The 20,830-nt window shown below is 46.9% G+C and overlaps 1 protein-coding gene across 1 annotated transcript in view; it reads right to left on the bottom strand.

Annotated features, from left to right (window-relative positions):
- The window catches only part of LOC138568915 (uncharacterized), a 227,241-nt gene that overhangs the window by 180,095 nt on the left and 26,316 nt on the right, over positions 1 to 20,830 (bottom strand). The window contains 1 exon segment of the mRNA XM_069646695.1: positions 10,534 to 12,836. Coding sequence (XP_069502796.1) covers positions 10,534 to 12,323 — 1,790 coding nt within the window. The 5' untranslated portion in view covers positions 12,324 to 12,836.

Genomic DNA, 20,830 nt, shown 5'->3' with positions numbered 1-20,830 from the left:
TGGTTTAGATACATTGGGCCTCATTACGACCCTGGCGCTATGGGGTTAACGGCACCGGTAGAGCTGCAGGTGCCGTTAACCCCATAGCGCCTCATTACGAGGTCCGCTTGTGGGACCCGCTCTGGATGCCTGGTTTTACCAGAGGTCCTTAGCGGGTCCCGCGAGCGGCCCAGCATGCTAACAACGGGCCGTAATCAGCAGGCCCGTTGTTAGCATGCTCCCCATTCCCATTAAGCCCTATGGGGGCTCGAATGGGAATGGGGATGTACCAGGTCCGGGTTCCCTGAATGGAGAAATACCGGGCTCTCCAAGGTCGGAATGACCCGGTATTTCCCCATTCAGGGAACCTGGACCCGGACCCGAGTTTGGAGGCAGCCCTGCCCTTAGTAAGGGCATGGCTACCTCCTAACCTGTAATGAGGCCCATTATATTGACAATTGGAAATGCATACTTTGGGCCCTTTAAAAGGTTCTCCCCTTTAAAGGACATACACTGCATCTCATCCCATGGTATCTCATAACCACCCTTGGCCTGGTCTCCTCTCAAGTCATCCTCCCGCAATACACCACCCCCCAAGGTCAGGATAAGGGAGCGTCTGCCTTTGCCTGGCCACCGGGAAGGAGACTTTAGGCAGGGTTTTAACATCAGATCGAACTCACTGAGGAACGCAAGCATCTGACGTTTATTACCCCATGTACATTATTTCGATTCAACCGCATGCCTTTTGAATAACCCTCAGTGGTGACAGGATTTCAAAAATGGATTCAGAATCTATTTATACATGTACTTTCAAGATGATATATTGATATACAGCAACACTGCAGCGTAGCACACAACCAGATTGGAGAAGTATTAAGGAAACTCAGAGAATAAGGCATGATAGTCAAAATGGAAGAAGGCAAATTGTATCAGAGTGAGGTGGACTTTGTGGGGCACAAGCTGTCTAAACATGGCATCAGTCCAAAGGAGTCACTAGCCAAAACTATCATTGCAGCGCTGAAACCTACGGATAAAATGGAACTACTGTCGCTTTTAGGCATGTGTGAGTTTTACACTAAATTCATGAAAGGTGTTGCTGGAAGAGTTGATTTGCTTTGTGAACAATTACGAGCTAAATTTTAAAGGAAAGAGGCACAGCTACTAGGCTATGAAAGAGAAAGCAATGCATTTGAAGGGCTCCTACTCTTAAGCCAATTGACATTATAAAGAAAAACAAAAAATATGGAAGAAGCCAGTAATAAAGGCGTGGGCACAGTGTTGACACCAGGATAAGAAACTGGGGGAAGTCACAATAAGCTTTGCCTCGAGAACTTTAATGCAAGCTGAACGAGAATTCTCAGGAATTTTAAGACATTGGCTTGTGCCTGGGGAGTGCAGCATTATCAGCAGTGTGTGTGAGGAGCACCTTTCATCATGAAGACTGATCACAAACCTATACTTTAAATGTTGAGCACAGGTGGCACAGAACACGCGTCACCCACACTATTTAGAATTACATTGAGACCTGTTAGAATATAATTATGGAATAGAATTTAGAGAAGGCCAAGATAACAAAGATGCCAATTCCCGGTCAAGGATGCCAGTCTGTGAGAGGCCAGCAAATGATACTGCTGATAAAGGAATGGCATTAGATGACGTTTGTGAGAGTGTGATTTCTAAAGAGTTATATAGAGCACAGAATGAGGACACAGTGACAGTAAGTGAGTAAATATGTCGTTGAGGCCTGACCACTACCAAAAAACAACCAGAGGAGTTAAAACCAGCTGGCATAATCACAGAACTATCTATAGAAAGCGTGATACTTAGGAGAGGTGAAAAGCTGTACTCCCTCACCCCCTCCCCCAAGGATATGAGAGTACAAATTACAATTCTGTTGCCATCGAAAGTACAAACGAAGCCATGGAGTAAAGTGACCATGGACATTACAGAACGATTTCATGGTATGAAATCGTGACAGAAATGAGCAGTAGTATTGATAGATAATTACAGTCATTGGCCAGAGGTATAATCTGTCAGGGAAATTACCAGAGATGTGGTCATAATAGTTTTATATATTTTTCAGAGAGAAGGCGTACCTCAAGATATTGGGCCTCACTACGAGTGTGGCGGTCTGATATGATATGGCATTCATAACAAAGCGTGACGAGACAAGGGAGGGGGAACGTAGGGAAAACAAAGGCAACGATCTTACTAGGCCAAGTGACATTGAGATCGCGCAAGTGCAGGGGAGGGGGGAAAGGGAAAAAGTGCAGGGGGAGGGGGGAAAGGGAAAAAGTGCAGGGGGAGGGGCAGTGCAATGCATAGGATCAACAGTAAAATAAATAAAATAAATAAGACAATAGTTAAAAAGTGTGTCCAGCTTGTGGCAAGTGCAGGGGTAAGTGCAGACATCAAGCGTCAAGAGCTGGTAGGGGACTATAGGGATACAGAAACAACCTCCAAGTGCAGGTGTTGCCAGGGAGGCAGTGCAGGTGTGTAACTGGCGGGGGAGGGGACCTGGGCCCGAGATCAGAGGGTAGTCAGGTGACCAGTGCAGTTACAGTCAGGAGATCAGCAGGGGAGAGGAGGAGAGAAAGCAGATGCAAAGAGGTAGGTCTTGAGGTGCTTCCGGAACCAGAGATGGTTCTCATCAAGTTTCAGGGAGGCTGTTCCAGAGGGAGGCCTCAGCCGAAGATAGAGATCTACCACCAACTCGTTGCTTGAAGAAGCGACTGACCCTGAGGGAGTTGTAGGCGCATGAGCGAAGAGCTTGAGGAGGAAGATATTTAGGAAGGGAGAGTTGAAGGTATTGAGGCCCCAGAAGGCCTTGTGGACAATGCAGAGGGTTTTGAACTTCATCCTCGCAGTCACTGGGAGCACCAGTGCAGAGATTTCAGTCCTGGAGAGATACGATCCCTGGGCTTGAGGCCAAGGACAAATCTTGCAGTCTTGTTCTAGATGAGTTACAGAGGGCGGAGTGTAGAAGCAGGAAGATTTAGAAAGAGGCTGTTGCAGTAGTCCAGCCTAGAGAGAATCAGAGCTCTGGAGACAGTGAGCTTCTGGGCGAAGGAGAGGAAAGCAAGAAAACCTCTGAGGAGGTGCAGCCGATAGAGTGACTTCTTAGAGACGTCAGAGATGTGAGGAGAGAGTGGAGTCAAAGATGACCCCAAGGTTTCTAGCCTCACAGGTGGGAGCAGGAAGTGGGCCAAGAGAGGCCGTCTAGAGAGCGACAGGAAAGGAGGGTGCAGGTATGCCAATGAGGAGATTTTCAGTCTTACTGGAATTAAGGCAGACATCATTGGCAGCACACAACTCCTGGATAGCAGACAGACAGTCAGAGATGAGAGAAGGAGAAGAGGTGGTGGAAGGGAGCCTGAAAATGAGCTGAGTGTCATCCCCATAGCACTTCTCCATAGCACTGAAAGTTGGGGCAGAGAGCGGCAATGCGGTGGGCAAGAAATGCCAGGTATTGGTTGAACAGCCAGGGAGATAGGTTAGACCCCTGGAGAACACCGCGGGTAGAGATAGAGGAGAGGAAGGACCCAAGTTGGACCTGGGAGGGTCGATCGGAGAGGAAAGAGGCCAGCCAAGCCAGGGCCTGATCGGTGATACCCAGGATATCACGGAGACGGTTGAGCAGGATGGCATGGTTGACTGTGTCAAAGGTAGAAGACAGATTAAGTAAGATGAGGACACAGGTGGTATTGGAATTGATGTCTGAGAGAAGGTCTTCACAGATATTCAGGAGGGCAGTTTCCATGCTTCCGGAAGCTCTGAAGCCTGACTGATGGTCATGTAGACAACCAACCGATTCAGTGTGAAGATTAAGCTGGGAGATGGCCAGCTTTACCAGGAGTTTGCCCAGGAAAGGAGTGATGGAGATAGGGCGGTAGCCGGACAGGAGGGGTCAGTTGAGGGTTTTTTAAAGAAGAGGGTGCACACGGGATTACTCCAGTGGCAAAGGAATGGTTGCAGAAGTCAGAGTGTTAATGTGGTCCTTGATGGTTTTAGAGGAACAGGTGAGAACCTGTTTTTAGGAGACTTTCATAGATCGGACTTGTCTAGAAACCTTGTCATGGGTGAACAGGGGAAAGGCAGAGAAGGAGGGAGAAGAGGGGGCCACAGAAGGGCGCTGAGTAGAGGGGGGAGGCATAGAGGAAGAGAGAGAGGACAGGATATCCTGAGTTTTAGAGATGAAATGCAAAGTCAGGGCCATGCAGAGGGCCTAGGCGGGGCCATGAGAGGTAGAGACTGAAGCAGGATTGGCCAGCACCTTTCAGATTTTAAAGAGTTCTGCCGAGTTGTTGGATGCTGCAGCAACAGGTGCTTGGATGTGGGCTCTCTTCTTGTTGCGGTCAGAGAGCCGGTATTGCCTTTGGAGCAGGCGGCAGGCCAGTTTGTCAGAGGATGTACAGGAAGCACACCATTTCCTCCAGCCACCCTGCAATTATGTTTAAGGGTGACGAGGTCTGAGTCATACCAGGAGGTGAACTTGGCTTTGGGATTCAAGCGGATCCTCATGACAGGGGCAAGTACCTCAAGAGTATCAGATATAGCAGAGTGGAGCATGGAGAGGGCTGTGTCGGGGCGTGAATCAGCTGAAGGGGGGGGCGAGAACGTGGTGGTGAAAGCCTCAACTGACACACGCTTCATGGGTCGGATAACCGAGAAGATCGGTGGCAGTGCTGGAGTAGGCTTGGCCTGAGGTGTAGAGAGAGAGTTGGGAGGAAAGCAGGGAGTGATCACTCCAGAAGAGAGGAGTGGTGAGAGGGATAGAAAGGGGAAGTTCTGTAGAGATCAGAACATCCAGAGTGCGCCCTGCAGAATGAGTCGGGCCAGAGGGGAGGATAGAGAGTGAGAGAGAGTCACAGAGGTCGTGAAAAAGTCCAGAGGAGGGAAGAGGAGAGGTCTGCCCACTGCGAGAAGGAGGAGATCTGACCAGGTAGCCGATAGATGGTAGCCACAGTAAGGGAATGGCTAGGAGAGAGAGAAAGCCTGCAGACGAAGTATTCGAAAGAGGAGTAGGCCAACGTAGGAATGACAGAGGCAGGAATCCACTCAGGAAAGATCAGGGCTACGCTCCCACCGGAACGATTGGACCTAGGTGCAGAGAGCATCTTGTAGCTGTCATGGAGGAGAGTATCACAGTTTGTGACAGAACTGGCAGTGAAGCAAGTCTCTGTGAGACAGAGGACATCGAGGTCAAGTTCTTCAAGGAGGCGGCAGATGTCAGAGGAGTGTTTGACAGCTATCCGAGAGTTGAGAGTGGCAATATGGAGAAGGTTTCCGTCCTTGATAGACTTCCGAGGAGGGATACAAATCAGAGGTACACCCTGCAGAGGTGAAGAAGAAGCCCAAGAGGGGGCAGAAGAGGAAGGAGGAGAGGGCAAGGTAGCTAAGGAGGAGGCCACGGGGGGAGGCAAGTAAGCCATGGAGGGAACAGAGGGGACAGCAGGAGTGGAAAGGAAATTGGTGAGGCATGGGAAGCAACTATCAAACAGGAGAAGGTTGGCCCGAGGGCCTTGGACCAAGACAGTACCATTCAAGTAAACATTAATGATGACCTTGGAGCAGTGGAAGTTGGCCAGGAGAGACTCCCACCGGGTGCCACCATTAATGGGAGAAGAGAAAGCAGAAAGCACAGAGACCATAGGTGTGGTGAGGGAACGACAGAGGCTGTCGGTGAGGGTTTGCCTGGAGGAAGCACTGGTATAGGTGTCAGGGAAAGAGAGGCCTGGGTTGGAGACCAGGATGTCCTTTTTAAACTTCTTCCTTCCAGATTTAGTCAAGAGAGCAGGATAGTCGATAGAGAAGCAGTCAGAAAAGATAGGAGAGACAGAGAGCACCGTAGAGTAGGAGGGGAGAGAAGAGAAGAGGGAAGGGGGTGGGAGAAAACTAAGGACGGACCCAGGGAGGGGCGCAAGCAGACGAGACAGAGACGAGACAATAGTAGACAGTTGGACAAAACAACAATAGCTCAGGCAATAGTAGAACAGTTTGCTAGATGAACGCTTTGCTAATAAGGCAAAACCAAAGAACAGCACTACTTTACACCAAATGATTTATCTTAAAGAGGCCTTCTGACTCCAGCATCTCCCAACATTCCGGGTTCTTAGAGTCTCCCCCACTACGTCTTCCCTTAGTGAGTCTTTCTTCTGTTTTTTGATTTAGTAAGAACCTTGCTAGTTGCCCTTTGGAGACTATTCATCTCATCTATAATGCTAAAGCCAACTGCTCGCTACGGGACCGAGGTGTGGGGCCACGCTTTCATAGCCCAATTCAATGAAACGAGAACCATTTCTTGTGTTGTTTGTTTGGATTATGGACGGGTGCTCCCACATACTGTCTGCACCTGGAAGCCGGCCGGGCTATATTTCTGGAGCATTGATGCTATGGGTAAGATTGTGGCGCACTAGGGACTGTGACCATCACCTTACACATGGGATCACAAAGGACCTACTGGCATCAGAGGTCGCTAGTCGCAGTCAACGGCTGCAGTTTATAAAGAAGTTTTGTCTTCAATGGGATTTTGGAATACATTTATTAGACCTTTGGAGAAAAGAGCAGTTGCTATCTCAAAACTGAAAGCTGGTTTCATGCAAGAAAAGCTTTGAGCTTGAAAACCCCAGGGTTCAATACATTTTGGAGCACAGTCTACAGCCAACATCGGACCATTACACCGGCTGGTTTTCCAGTCCACATAAGAGGGGCATTTTATTTACTCTAAGAGTAAATCGTCTTGCAGGAGCCTCTGTAGTGGCCAATTCGTCTACTAATCAGACACAGAATATAGCCCCATTGTGCAGCTGTAATGGCAATACAGTGACATTCACCTTGGATTCTTTTGTCCTACGTTGAATATGTTTAGGGGAAAGTTCCTTCTTCCTATTCTTGAATTATATAATGTTTGTACATTAGCTGAGGCCAGGATACGGGTGCTCGCCCTCCCCGGCACGAACGCTGCCCATTCTATTTATGGTTTTATTGAAAAGGCATCATTCATGAGAAAATCCAATGGTTTTTAAAGAAGGCCAGAATATGTCAGCAGATGTTTCTGCAGGTTTGTATTTGTACTTTTGTGAAATGAAAAAGTTTAAAGGTTCATGAGCGGTTCAGTTTGAGAAAAGTCTCTTTCCTGGAGGGGAAAATGCAGCAATACGTAAAACAAAGGCCTATCCAGGCCAGCATTTTAGGAGAGTCCAAGGGAGGCCACTTGTGCAAATAGGGACAGGGTTTGACAGGAAATGGTCACCTCTAGCAAAATAGTTTCAAAGGAGCATTTCAGGGGTGCCAGTGAGCTGGGATGGGAGGGGGGTTATTCTGACCAGTCAAGACAGAGGTGAGGAAGAAGAGGCATGAGATAAAGCAAAAAGCAAAGAATGGACTCACAAGTAAAGCCAGACAGTCAGGGCAGCAATACCCTGGGACAAAAACACAGTTCTGCAGCAGGCGGTGGGTGGCTCCCAGGGGAGATTGCAGTGCATGTTGTTTGGCGACTAGTGCAGCATGGATTCCATGCTCAGGTCGAGGGTCCAGCCAAGAGGAGTGGAAATGCAGAACGGTTGCGATGGGCAGTAGTCATTGAGGCACAGTTCCCATGTTGTCCTCTGGCACAGTTTTAGTTTCTAATGCTGGGGTTTGGAGAGGAGACCCCTGGAAAGAAAGATTATGGAAGACTTGATTGTAGAGTCACATGAGAGAGGCACCAGCCAGGGAAGAAAGTCAGGGAGGAATGTTTAGTGGTGTTGTGTCCAGATTAAAGACAGCACCGGACCGTGGCGCTTCCCAGGCAGGTGAGATGGAACCAGGGTGCTTAAGTCCTGGGATGCAGTTTCTTAGGTTGGTTCAGCAAATCTCCAGACACCTGGCATCGAAGGTGCACCTGCTTCTGGGTCGAGTAGTGCAGGCGTGGTACTTCTACCAGCTCTCAGATTCCACAGGGCCCACAATGTCCACCAGAGGAGGCCCGCTTTGAAGCTCCATAGGCTGGGTCGTAGGATCTCATAGGGATCTGGGCCTAGAATCCACAGCATCTCATCCTCTTTGTTTATGCCTTGTTCCTAAGGGACCGTTCCCTACCAACTGTTCTCCTCTTTCCCTATTAACTGGATACTGAGTCTCCTCTAGGCTCTGGAAGATGATCGCACATCCTTACACCTCACAGGCATTCAGGAGACATCTCCTTCCATTCACTTATCACCTGGTTTTCCTCAGACCCCTCATCTCCAGGTCCCCTTATAAACAAATCCTTAGCTCAGCCCTCCTCTGTTGTGCTTGTTACTACCATCTCCTCCTTCTCCTCCTTTTTAGCTCATCTCCTATTTCACTACCACATCTCTGTTCGCCTCTTCACCACACCCTCCCCTGAACTTATTACTACCTTGTTTTCTTTACCCCACCTCCTCCTTGTTCCTCTCTTCCTAACACTCTCCCCTGAACTTTGCACATCCTCCTCTTTACAGCACCTCTTCTGCTGATGCTCCACCCTCTAAGTCCTTTGTTCCTATTTTACCACTTTCTCCACCGCTTTTTCTCTGTCCAGGTCAATCAGCGTCCTCTGCTCCTCTATCCTTTCCAATCGCCTCCACTCTCCCCGCTTCACCAAACCACAACAGCTGTGCTTTCTGAGTCCTAGTATTTATATGCAATCCTTCGATCCCCAGATGCTGGGCTTGTTCAAAGAGGATGCACATGTGGAATGATTTGGAATCATTGTACGACTGGCTGGACTCAAAGGGCGTGATTGATTGATTCAGTTGTTTCTAATTCGTGACTGCGGGCCTCGCTTGTTGTGCAGACCAAGCCTATAGAAGCCCTGGTCCAAATCTTGAATTATAAGTACCAGGCTCCAACATCTATGAGAACAGACTGCCAGATGTGCAAGGACAGGGCACATCTGGCAGTCTGCTCTCCTGGATATTTCTCCCATCGGACGTACTACCACATCACGTTTGTTTTGGCATACATTAATAGTATGTGAATTGTACTCTCCTGGATATTTCTCCCATCGGACGTACTACCACATCACGTTTGTTTTGGCATACATTAATAGTATGTGAATTGTACTCTACACACAGGACCTACTCGCAAGGACCTGCCGACTTCCCATATACATGGAGTAATGTGCACTGCATGTGTCACCATCTGTCAAAGAGCCACTGGAACCCATGTCATATGTGACAAGCCCTTGCTCCTTTTTCCAGCTTGTTGTGGGGGTGTGGATATTTCCTGCAGCACCCACAAGCCTTGCCTCATGCGACAGGTGGTGGCAGCCACACCATGTTCATCCCTTATACACCCCAATGATCAGGCGGGAGGCATCTACACATAACATACTCTTGATGGACTAATATGTAAATAGGCAAACACATTTTACATCAAAATGGGTGACAATTATTGCAACTGGGACCTAGCATGAGCGGAAACTTTGGCCCAGACGAACATGTGGATGAATCAACTGGTATTAGATGAAACAGATGTGGTGTGATCTATTCACACACAACGTCGCATACAGCCAATACCACTTTGCCTCAAATGTTGTAGTCTTGTGATCGATAGATGGGGACGCACTACTAAATGTGTGCTCATAGACGGTTACAGAACCAACCACCACAAATTAGGATTTGCTCAGATTGAGGTGAGAGTAGTAAATTGTATAGGACAACTCCATCAAAACGCAAAACCCTTAGATGTTGCTTCTAATCACCCACCTGATACGATTAAGCATAACTTCTGTCCGTGCCTCCTGCCTGCACTTTTATGTAAAGCAGGATAACGCTGTAAAGGTTCTAAAGAGACGAATACCATTTGCTGAATCAATCATTCCCTAAATCTCATGGTAAATTGAAATACATTTTGGTATAAACTGAGTGAACTACTTTTTTGTGTTTATGTCTTTTGTCCCGTGAGGATAGCTCAGCGGCAACATGCTCGCCTTGGAAACAAGACGACACGGAGCAACACAGGTTCGATCCCCGGGTCCGCGCTTAGAAACCTCTGGGTATTAAGCGCGTTATAAATAACCTATCATATCATACCTTAATGGTTGGGTTTGAATAAATGTAGACATATGGCACTCTTTTAATATTAAGTTCAATTGGGCTATTTAAAAACCCTGATGGCCACCCCATGCTCAAAAGAAATAAATCACCTCTGTTCCAGGAAGCAGTTTATTCCAAAGTAAACCCAGAAAAAAGAAACAGATAAAACATACAAATAGAGGTACCACTAATATTTTATTAAATATTAACAGTGACCTATTAGCCGAAGTTCAATATTCTTTTAATCACTAGTTCATTCAGTTAATGAACACAGGTGGGTAAGGTTTACATTCAGCGTGTCAGCTTATCCAGGACAAATTTCAGTTGGTAAACATTTTTGTCCACTAGTCCTTCTTGGAATTCTGAGGGAACGGCTACATCATTACATCCACAACACTTTCAGTTTAGACCAGAAGCACCATTTCATTTCCAAATTTGCATGAGTTTTACTGCCTCACAGTTCCATTTGTCCCTTATATTCTATTCATAGAATGTCACCTTTTTTAAATACATTTACATCTTTTCCATGCCCTTCACACTAAATCCATTTTTCTTAAAACAGTTGACATGTAATCTCAGGGCAAATGAGATCATCCTGTGTACTGAAGTGTTTCTCACATTCACTACACTGAAACTGATACATGCATGTTTACTCTGGTGACTGTTCAGACTGAAGCTTTTTCCACATTCTCTTCACTCATGAGGTTTCTCACCTGTATGTGTCCTCTGGTGGACAATAAGAGCTCCCTTCCTAGCAAACCCTTTGCCACATTCATTGCACTCATGAGGTTTCTCTCCTGAGTGTGTTCTCTGGTGGATAGTCAGATCTTCCTTCCGTGCAAATCCTTTGCCACATTCAGTGCACTCATGAGGTTTCTCACCTGTATGTGTCCTCTGGTGGACAATAAAAGCTCCCTTCCTAGCAAACCCTTTGCCACATTCAGTGCACTCATGAGGTTTCTCACCTGTATGTGTTCTCTGGTGGATAATAAGTTGTGCCTTCTGAGCAAACCCTTTCCGGCATTCAGTGCACTCATGAGGTTTCTCACCTGTATGTGTCCTCTGGTGGGTAGTAAGATGTGCCTTCTGAGAAAACCCTTTCCGACATTCAGTGCACTCATGAGGTTTCTCACCTGTATGTGTTCTCTGGTGATTAGTAAGATGTACCTTCAATGCAAATCCTTTCCCGCATTCAGTGCACTTATGAGGTTTCTCACCTGTATGTGTTCTCTGGTGGATAGTAAGATGTACCTTCCATGCAAATCCTTTCCCGCATTCAGTGCACTCATGAGGTTTCTCACCTGTATGTTTTCTCTGGTGTATAGTAAGACTGTCCTTCCATGCAAATCCTTTCCCACATTCAGCGCACTCATGAGGTTTCTCCCCTGTATGTGTTCTCTGGTGATTAGTAAGATCTCCCTTCCATGAAAATCCTTTCCCACATTCAGTGCACTCATGAGGTTTCTCACCTGTATGTGTTCTCTGGTGGTTAATAAGATATACCTTCCTAGCAAACCCTTTCCCACATTCAGTGCACACATGAAGATTTTCACCTGTATGTGTTGTCTGGTGGTAAGTAAGAGATTGCTTCCTAGCAAACCCTTTCCCGCATTCAGTGCACTTATGAGGTTTCTCACCTGTATGTGTTCTCTCGTGGCTTGTAAGTTGTCCCTTCTCAGTAAACCCTTTTCCACATTCAGAGCACTCATGAGGTTTCTCACCTGTATGTGTTCTCTCGTGGATAGTAAGATATTTCTTCCTAGCAAACCTTTTCCCGCATTCAGTGCACTCATGAGGTTTCTGACCTGTATGTGTTCTCTGATGGAGAGTAAGATGACGCTTCCTAGCAAACCCTTTCCCGCATTCAGCGCACTTATGATGTTTCTCACCTGTATGTATTCGCTCGTGGATAGTAAGATATACCTTCTGAGCAAAAACGTTCCCACATTCAGTGCACTCATGACCTGTTGTATGTGTTCTCTGGTGGCGAGTAAGATGCCGCTTCCTAGTAAACCCTTTCCCACATTCAGCGCACTCATGAGGTTTCTGACCTGTATGTGTTCTCTGGTGGCGAGTAAGATGTTGCTTCCTAGCAAACCCTTTCCCGCATTCGGTGCACTTATGAGTTTTCTGACCTTTATGTGTTCTCTCGTGGATAGTAAGATCTGCATTCTCAGCAAATCCTTTCCCGCATTCAGTGCACTCATGAGGTTTCTCACCTGTATGTATTTGCATGCAATAAGAATGTTCTTGAGATGAAATTCTCCACACTCTTTCCACTGAGCCTTCTCGTGTGTAGGTCATTTCTGGCAACACACAAGCTTTTTCTTCTAATTGAAGTTTTTAAAATATTCAGTGTATGGATACTGGTATTTTGAATTTACTGGAGTTTCAAAAGAAATTGTTTAAACAAACTAGCCTTCCATTCATAATGAACGGAGGATAGCGCAGGGGCAGCACGTTGGTTTTGGAATCAAGACCACGCAGAGCAACAGAGGCTTGAATCCCAGATCAGCGCTTAGGTATGACATTAGGCGCGTTATTAAAAAAAAGAAAATAATAAAAATAAATATATAAACTAGCACTTGTATATGTTCTTTTAGGAATAATAGGCAAAACAAAAAGCCTTGTTTTACTGCACATCAAGCACTGTTGCTGTCATTAGCAAGCACTACTGCCGTCATTAGCAAGCACTGCTGCCGTCATTAGCAAGCACTGCTGCCGTCATTAGTCAGTAATGCTGGTTTGAAGCTTTGCAGTTCTTTAGTCCAGATAATTTAGCAATCACTGTTGCTGCATTTTTGGGCCATCAATCACCTGTTGAAATAGAAGGAGAAGAGCATTATTAGTTTCAACACATTCACAATCGCAGGCATCACATGTGACATGCAGACTGGGTCTCAGTAATAATGATGTGCATGAGTTAATTTCTCACATAGTAACTAACAGCACATTGAATACTGGGGTGCCATATGTTGGGGACATACACCTTGATAGGTGGCAGTTGAATACTGGGGTGCCATCTGTTGTGACAGGGACACTGATAGGTGGCAGATGAATACTAGGGTGCCATCTGTTGGGGACAGGCACTCTGATAGGTGGCAGTTGAATACTGGGGTGCCATCTGTTGGGACAGGCGCCCTGATAGGTGGCAGTTGAATAATAGGGTGCCATCTGTTGGGGACAGGTACCCTGATAGATGGCAGTTGAATACTAGGGTGCCATCTGTTGGGACAGGCACCCGGAAAGGCGGCAGTTGAATACTAGGGTGCCATCTGTTGGGGACAGGCACCCCAATAGGTGGCAGTTGAATACTGGGGTGCCATCTGTTGGGACAGGCACCCGGATAGGTGGCAGTTGAATACTGGGGTACCATCTGTTGGGACAGGCACCCGGACAGGTGGCAGTGAATACTGGGGTGCCATCTGTTGGGACAGGCACCCTGATAGGTGGCAGTTGAATACTGGGGTGCCATCTGTTGCGGACAGGCCCCCTGAATAGGTGGCACTTTGAATACTGGGGTGCCATCTGTTGTGACAGGCACCCTGATAGGTAGCAGTTGAATACTGGGGTGCCATCTGTTGTGACAGAGACCCTGATAGGTGGCACTTTGTATACTGGGGTGCCATCTGTTGGGACAGGCACCCTGATAAGCAGGAGTTGTATACTGGGGTGCCATCTGTTGGGACAGGCACCCTGATAGGTGGCAGAGTAGTGGCGCACCAATGGCAACATGTAATGACAGATGATTTGCAGCAGGAATAGTGGGATTTAAATTTTTTCAGAACATTTTAGGGTTCAAGGGTGTAAGGTAAACAACGCAGAGTGGGTGACAAACATTTTAAGGGGCTATTTTAATCACCAGGGCTGCTCTTATATGTTCTACCATTTTATTTCCTCACAAACTCAATAGGAGAGTCTTGGGAGGATAGCTTAGGGGCAACGTGCTCGTCTTGGAAGCAAGACGACACAGAGCAACACATGTTCGATCCCGGGTCCGTGCTTAGAAAGCTCTGGGTATTAAGTGCATTATAAATAACCTATCACATCATATGAAACGACTAAAGTAGTGCATTAAAGCTCCCCGTTTCCATCTACAAATGATGAAGGCAGGAGTTTGACACCAAGTTTGCAGTTTTTCACCAGACGCATGTTTGACCATTCACAGGTAATCACGTGATGAGCTCATTACATGTGGACAAACACACATATATAACAAACAGCACTATTGAGAAAACAAGGACTGAACTGAGATTTAAAGAAAAAGCACCCGTTAATGCCACAGTGAGAGTGGCAGAGGCCATTGTCATGAGGCCCACTCCCGGGGAGTCGGTTCAAGCCCTGCGTCCCCGAAAGCGGACATCCAGTCCCCAAGGAAGGACCCAGCAACCCCATATAGGGGCCCTTTGGACAGTGTCCTGGTGCCAGGCTCATAAAAGACATCAGTCCTGGCGCCATCGGCGCCAGGCTCATTATGGAAGTGATTGGGTGCACTTACCTGATGCAGACCATGAGGCCTGAAAGGAACAACTTTACCTGTGGGACTAATTTACCATCCGGGCGTGGTCGGGGAAGGATACATACCTGGAACTTCTTCCAAGGCTATTCAAACCCCACCCAAACAGCCACACGTGCTTCGCGTTGTTCTGCATCTAGCAGCTGGACGCTCACCGTGTCTGCTCCTGCATCCTGACTTCTGCCACGCCTGCCAGCATCCTGGATCACCTGCAAAGGAAGAGAAGAAGAGAACAGAAGAAGGAAAAGTCCTTACTTGCTAAATCCGCATCCCGGAGACATCTCGGCGACAATCCTGAAAAGGAAGACTTATTTAAAAGCTCATCACGTCGATCGCTGCAGCGCTGCATTCCACTCACCTTTACAGGGCGCCTCCATGTTCAGCAGCGATCATCCGGATTCGCAGTCACGCCCCAGCACCTAGGGAGAAAAAGACCAGAACAAAAGGTGAGAGAGAAAAGGGAATAAGGAAAGCTAAATCTCCATGTTAAGACTTACCTGTTGATTCATTCCCTCTTCATTTCGGGTCCGCGCCGCATCCTGGCATTTCCGGACCCCGGCCCCTAAGGGGAAAAAGAGACATCAGCGTTAATGAGTGAATGAAAAGACATAACCAAAAAACGCTCATTAAAGACTTACCTGATTTCTACAAGGATTTCACCTCTCATCTCGGGTCGGTGCCTGTTCCCCGGCATTCCGTACCCTGGTCCCTATGGGGAAAAAGACACTAGCATTAGTACATTAATGCATGGACACAAGGGGAACCTCTTATCAAAAAACTTACCTGGAAGCCAAGCAAGTTTGGTTCTCACCAATCCGAAAATCCAGTGAAGTAACTGGATACCAACACGCCCCTGCATCAGAAGCAGGATGGAGAGCTCGTCCTTCCAGACCCTAAGGTGAGACGCTACGAGGAATCATAGAAGGGTTTCGAGGCGGGTGAGAGGGGAAAGTGGGAGGCTGATTGCATTACCCCGCAGAAAGTTAATCCCCTATTTTCGCCTACAGAAGGATACTTCTGCGAGCCAGACAAGCCAGATTTGGGGCCCCGGTCCAGTCCGTCTTCCGAACCCTGCGCATCACCTTAGAAGAGGTCACAGCAGCGCGAACCAGACCAGCGCCTCGGTGGGAGTCAGGTGAGCATTACAGAACGTGAAGCCTTCCTACAAATTCCCACCCAGGCGCTATGGAAAGTTCTGAGACTGATCAGTTGGCCCAATTACTGGGGGAATTACGGGCCAAAGTACATGCCGCTCGTCAAGAGACTAATGCCCTCAGGAGGGAATTAATAATATCAAAGGAAAGAACCTGGCCAGACAGCTTTTGCAAGGTCAAGCTGGGCAAACTCCACTACCCGCTCCTGTGGTTTCCAGTAACCCGGTGCAGATTAATCTACCTGGAAACATGCCGCTGGCCCCACCCGAACGCTTTGCTGGGGACCCCAAACAGTTCGCCGTATTCATGAATCAGTGTCATTTGCACTTCCTATGCAGACCTGGGCCTTCCCTAATGATCAGACCAAGGTAGCCTTTGTATTGTCATATCTCAGCGGCTGCGCTGCCGATTGGTCAGTTCCACTGGTTACTCAAGATGGCCCGATTCTCCGTGATTTTCAAAGGTTTGAAGTAAGCATGGAAAGGTTATTTGCTCGACACTCTCAGGGGCAGGCTCTGGATGACGAACTTCTATCCCTGCGACAGGGCAATCAGGACCTCCTATCCTATATTGCAACCTTTAATAGACTAATTGTGGAAACGGGATGGCCAGAGGATAAAAGAGTCACGTTGTTTTATCGAGGCCTACGCGGAGAACTTAAAGATGTCTTGGCCCAAGTTGTAAATCCGCCCCAAGAATGCACAGAGTATATAGACTTAGTGGTCCAATGGGATCACAGACTTCAAAACAGAAAAGCAGATCGGTCCAGGTTTGAGACCCGGGTGTTGGTCAAGACCCATGCTAATCCCAAGGGAGTTGATGTCTCTGAGCCTATGCAAATTGGAGGGGTTAAAGGACCCTTAACTCAAAAGGAACGTGAAAGGAGGCGGCAGTTAAAATTATGTCTTTATTGTGGGAATTCTGGACACTTTCTACGAGATTGCCTGGCAAAACCGCCCCAAAAGGTGGTAGGAGCCGCTGATAAAAACCATGAAGACTCTGTTTCGGGAAACGACTCCGCCCGACAAGTGTAGGGGTCCGCTTGCCGAGCTTGAAAACTAACTCTCAGACCTCGCATTTCATTGTGCCAATGGTTCTCGTAGATCCAGAACAGCCTAAGCGGTTGCATGCAATAAAGGCATACATCGACAGTGGGGCTATTGGAAACTATGTTGATCGTGAATTGGTCTCTAGGATTAACCTCCCTCTCTGTCCTAAAACCAGCAAAGATGTCATCACCACAGTCGATGGAACTGAAATTGCCTCTGGACCGGTAACACATTCCACTACTGAGGTGACTCTTATTGGTCCCGACGGCCATCGGGAGGGTGTTGTGTTTGATGTAATCAAGGCTCCACAGTTTCAGGTTATTCTTGGAATCCCTTGGTTAGAGACACATAATCCTCGAATTGATTGGCGAGCTAAGAGAGTAACCTTCCCGGATTGTACACAAACCTGCTACCCAGAAAACCTGAAGATTAATCTAGCATCTGTAACCTCTGCCTCCATGCAACTACCTCTGGAATACCAAGACTTTCAGGACGTCTTCCAAAAGAAACAGGCCAACACGTTACCTCCTCACAGATCGTACGATTGCCAAATCGATCTGGTGCCCGGTACACAACCCCCTTGTAGCAGGATTTATGCCCTTACCGAACCTGAGAATCTGCATTTGAGACAATATTTGGATCAATACCTAGCTAATGGTTTTATTCGCCCGTCAAAGTCCCCGGCATCCTCGGCTTTGTTCTTCGTGCCCAAAAAAGAAGGCGACCTTAGAACTTGTATCGATTACCGCGCATTGAACCAGATAACGGTTAAAAACCGTTATCCTCTGCCTCTGATCCCTGAACTCCTTGACCAGGTGAAGGACGCTTGCATATACACCAAGTTAGATCTCCGGGGGGCTTATCATCTGGTACGAGTTAAAGAAGGCGACGAATGGAAAACTGCCTTCCGTACTAAATACGGATTATTCGAGTACCAGGTGATGCCTTTCGGATTGTGTAACGCGCCGGCTGCCTTCCAATACTTCATGAATGATGTCCTTCGGGAACTCATCGATGTTTGTGTTGTCGCATATATCGATGACATTCTGGTGTACTCCTCTTCGGAATCTGATCACAGAAAACACGTCAGGGCAGTACTTGAAAAACTGCGCCAACACAAACTATTTGCTAAATTGGAGAAATGTGTTTTCCATACCACAGAAGTCGAGTTTCTAGGTTTCATCCTGACACCCAAAGGAGTCCGAATGCACTCAAGAAAAGTGGATGCCATCCTCAAATGGCCATCACCTAGCTCTGTAAAAGGGGTTCAAAGCATGCTCGGCTTTGGCAATTTCTATCGCAGGTTTATCCCGGAATTTTCACGCGTGGTACAACCCATTACTGCACTCTTGAGGAAAAATAAACGTTTTGAATGTGGTCTGAAGAAGCCGAGCAGGCCTTTCAGGATTTAAAAGCTAAGTTTACCTCCGCACCTATATTGAAACACCCACGTCCAGATCTCCCTTATGTCATCGAAACTGACGCATCCAGCCTAGCCATGGGAGCTGTCCTGTCCCAAAGAGATCCCGAAACCAACCAACTGCATCCCGTAGCATTTTGGTCCAGAAAATTCTCGGCACCCGAGGTTAATTATGCAATCACGGACAAAGAACTGTTAGCCATTAAGTCCGCTTTTAAAGCCTGGCAGCATTATCTGCTTGGTGCTCGACATACCATCACAGTGATCATTGATCACCGGAATTTACAGTATTTGAAAACCGCCAAGGCTCAGTCATCACGGCAGCTCCGATGGGCTTTGTTTTTCGCTGAATTTGATTTCATGATTACCTATCGACCTGGCTGCAAGAATGGCAAAGCAGACGCCTTATCCCGAATTGGAATGGGAGAATCTGATACAAACTCAGAACCAGTACCAATAATTCCCGAACAGAGGATTCTAGGCATGACTTCGTTACAGACGCTTGAAGACATTCAAGCCAGAGTGAAACAACTCCTGGACCCTACAACCTTACAGGATTGGATACAAAAGGGATCAGACTTTACCATAGATAATGGTTTACCTTATTTCCAAGGACGCTTATTCCTGCCACATAAGGAATTACACGAACTAGTTATTTCCGGTTATCATGATGCATTAATAGAGGGACACCCCGGTATTGCCAAGACAGAGGAAAAGGTGAAACGAAGATTTTGGTGGCCCTCTTGGCGAAAAGATGTTAAATCTTTTGTGATGTCCTGTGGTGTTTGCGCTCAAAATAAAAGTCAAAAGAAAAGACCAGCCGGTCTCCTTCAACCTCTAGACATACCGCCAGCACCCTGGAACACCCTTATCAATGGATTTTATTACGGACCTGCCGCCTTGTTCGGGGTACAATACTATTCTGGTAATTGTGGATTTGTTTTCCAAAATGGCCCACTTTATTCCTTTGAAAGGTTTACCTTCAGCTTCTGTCCTAGCCAAAGAATTCCTCGAAAATATTGTTCGGCTACATGGATTCCCATCTATACTAATCTCTGACCGGGGAAGCCAATTCATTTCCCACTTCTGGCGCAAATGTTGTCAAATGGCGCAGATCGACATAAGATTATCGACCAGTCACCACCCTCAGACCGATGGTCAGACTGAGAGGACAAATCAGACCCTTGAGCAATACTTACGGTGTATGTTACAGCAATCTGAAAGCAACTGGAAAGACATTCTTTCGATAGCCGAATACGCATATAATAATTCTGTACACTCTGGAACTGGCCACAGTCCTTTTTATACTTTGTTTGGGCATCACCCTCGAACCTCAAACCTTGACTCACCTCAGAACCTCGGAATGCCTGCAGTAGAACATCTGCATTCTACAATTACCCAAGCCTTCAAAGAGGCAACTACGCATTTACAACAAGCCAAGAGAAAATACAAGGAGAATGCTGATCTACATCGGAGTGAAGCACCTCCGTATCAGATTGGGGATCAAGTGTGGTTAGCTACCAGACATTTACCACTCAAAGGGCCTCGAAATTTTAACCCAAAATATCTGGGACCTTATTCTATTACGGCAATAATTAACCCAGTGGCTGTTAAACTGGATTTACCAGCTAGTATGCGAATTCACCCTGTTTTTCATGTGTCACTTCTGAAACCAGTGGTACCCGGAACCCGACTACTCAAACCTCCAGAACCTATTCTAATAGATGGGGAGCCCGAATTCGAAGTGAAGAACATTTTAGACTCAAAAATGTTTAGGTAAAAACTGTTCTACCTAATTGATTGGAAGGGGTACGGACCTCAGGAGACGTTGTGGGAACCCAGCGACCATGTGCATGCACCTCGATTAGTCAGGAAATTAAAATACCGGTACCGGTAAACCCTTACCGCCATCCATGTAATGAGGCCCTAAGTATGGTACCGCAAATTGCGATACCATACTTAGCACCAAGGTCCATTTGCGGGTCCCTACAGATCGGGTCCCGCAAAGGGACCTTGTATTAAGGTGCTAATGGGTTAACGGCGCTGCAGCCTTTTACGGCGCTGTTAACCCATTAGCGCCAGGGTCGTAATGAGGCCCAAGGTCTACAACTCTGTACTTATGAAACAAACAGAACAAATGCATAGGATATGTATCATAATGGAATGCCCCAACAAGAGAAATAACGTCTGCTTCCAGCAATATTACTGCAGTGCTGCTTTACATAGAAAAGAAGAAGGAACTGTTAGAGGAAGGACTGCAAAGTACTGAGAGCAGAACGTCACTACTCCGTGGCAAGTACACTCAATTGTTCCTATAGTTGCAGTTTATTCGGTGTACAATAGTAGAAATACATGAATTTTCTTTTTTTACTCAGCAATGTCAAGCACCCTGAAATGGCTGGACGAGAATTTCCCTCATGATGAAATGAGTGAAAATAGTAACCCCACTGGTACCCACCACAGTCTGAAAAGGAAGAGGTATTGTACCAAAATGTTGCCCTCATTTATGCGCACCCGCAGTTACTGCGACTTTGGAGGCGTAGATCCAATTAAGACAGTTAATATATATTGCTTCACACACACACCTAACATATTTTTAACAGTCAATACTGGAAATGAAGCAAATGCACCACAAGCAGCACCTCTTCCACAACAGCATACGTGCAAAGAAA

The sequence above is a fragment of the Ambystoma mexicanum genome, chromosome 2q, assembly GCF_040938575.1.
Source record: "Ambystoma mexicanum isolate Mex_15411 chromosome 2q, UKY_AmexF1_1, whole genome shotgun sequence".
Taxonomy (NCBI): Eukaryota; Metazoa; Chordata; class Amphibia; order Caudata; family Ambystomatidae; genus Ambystoma; species Ambystoma mexicanum.
Note: the sequence above shows the minus strand (reverse complement) of the source record. Positions and strands in the feature narration are given on the sequence as shown.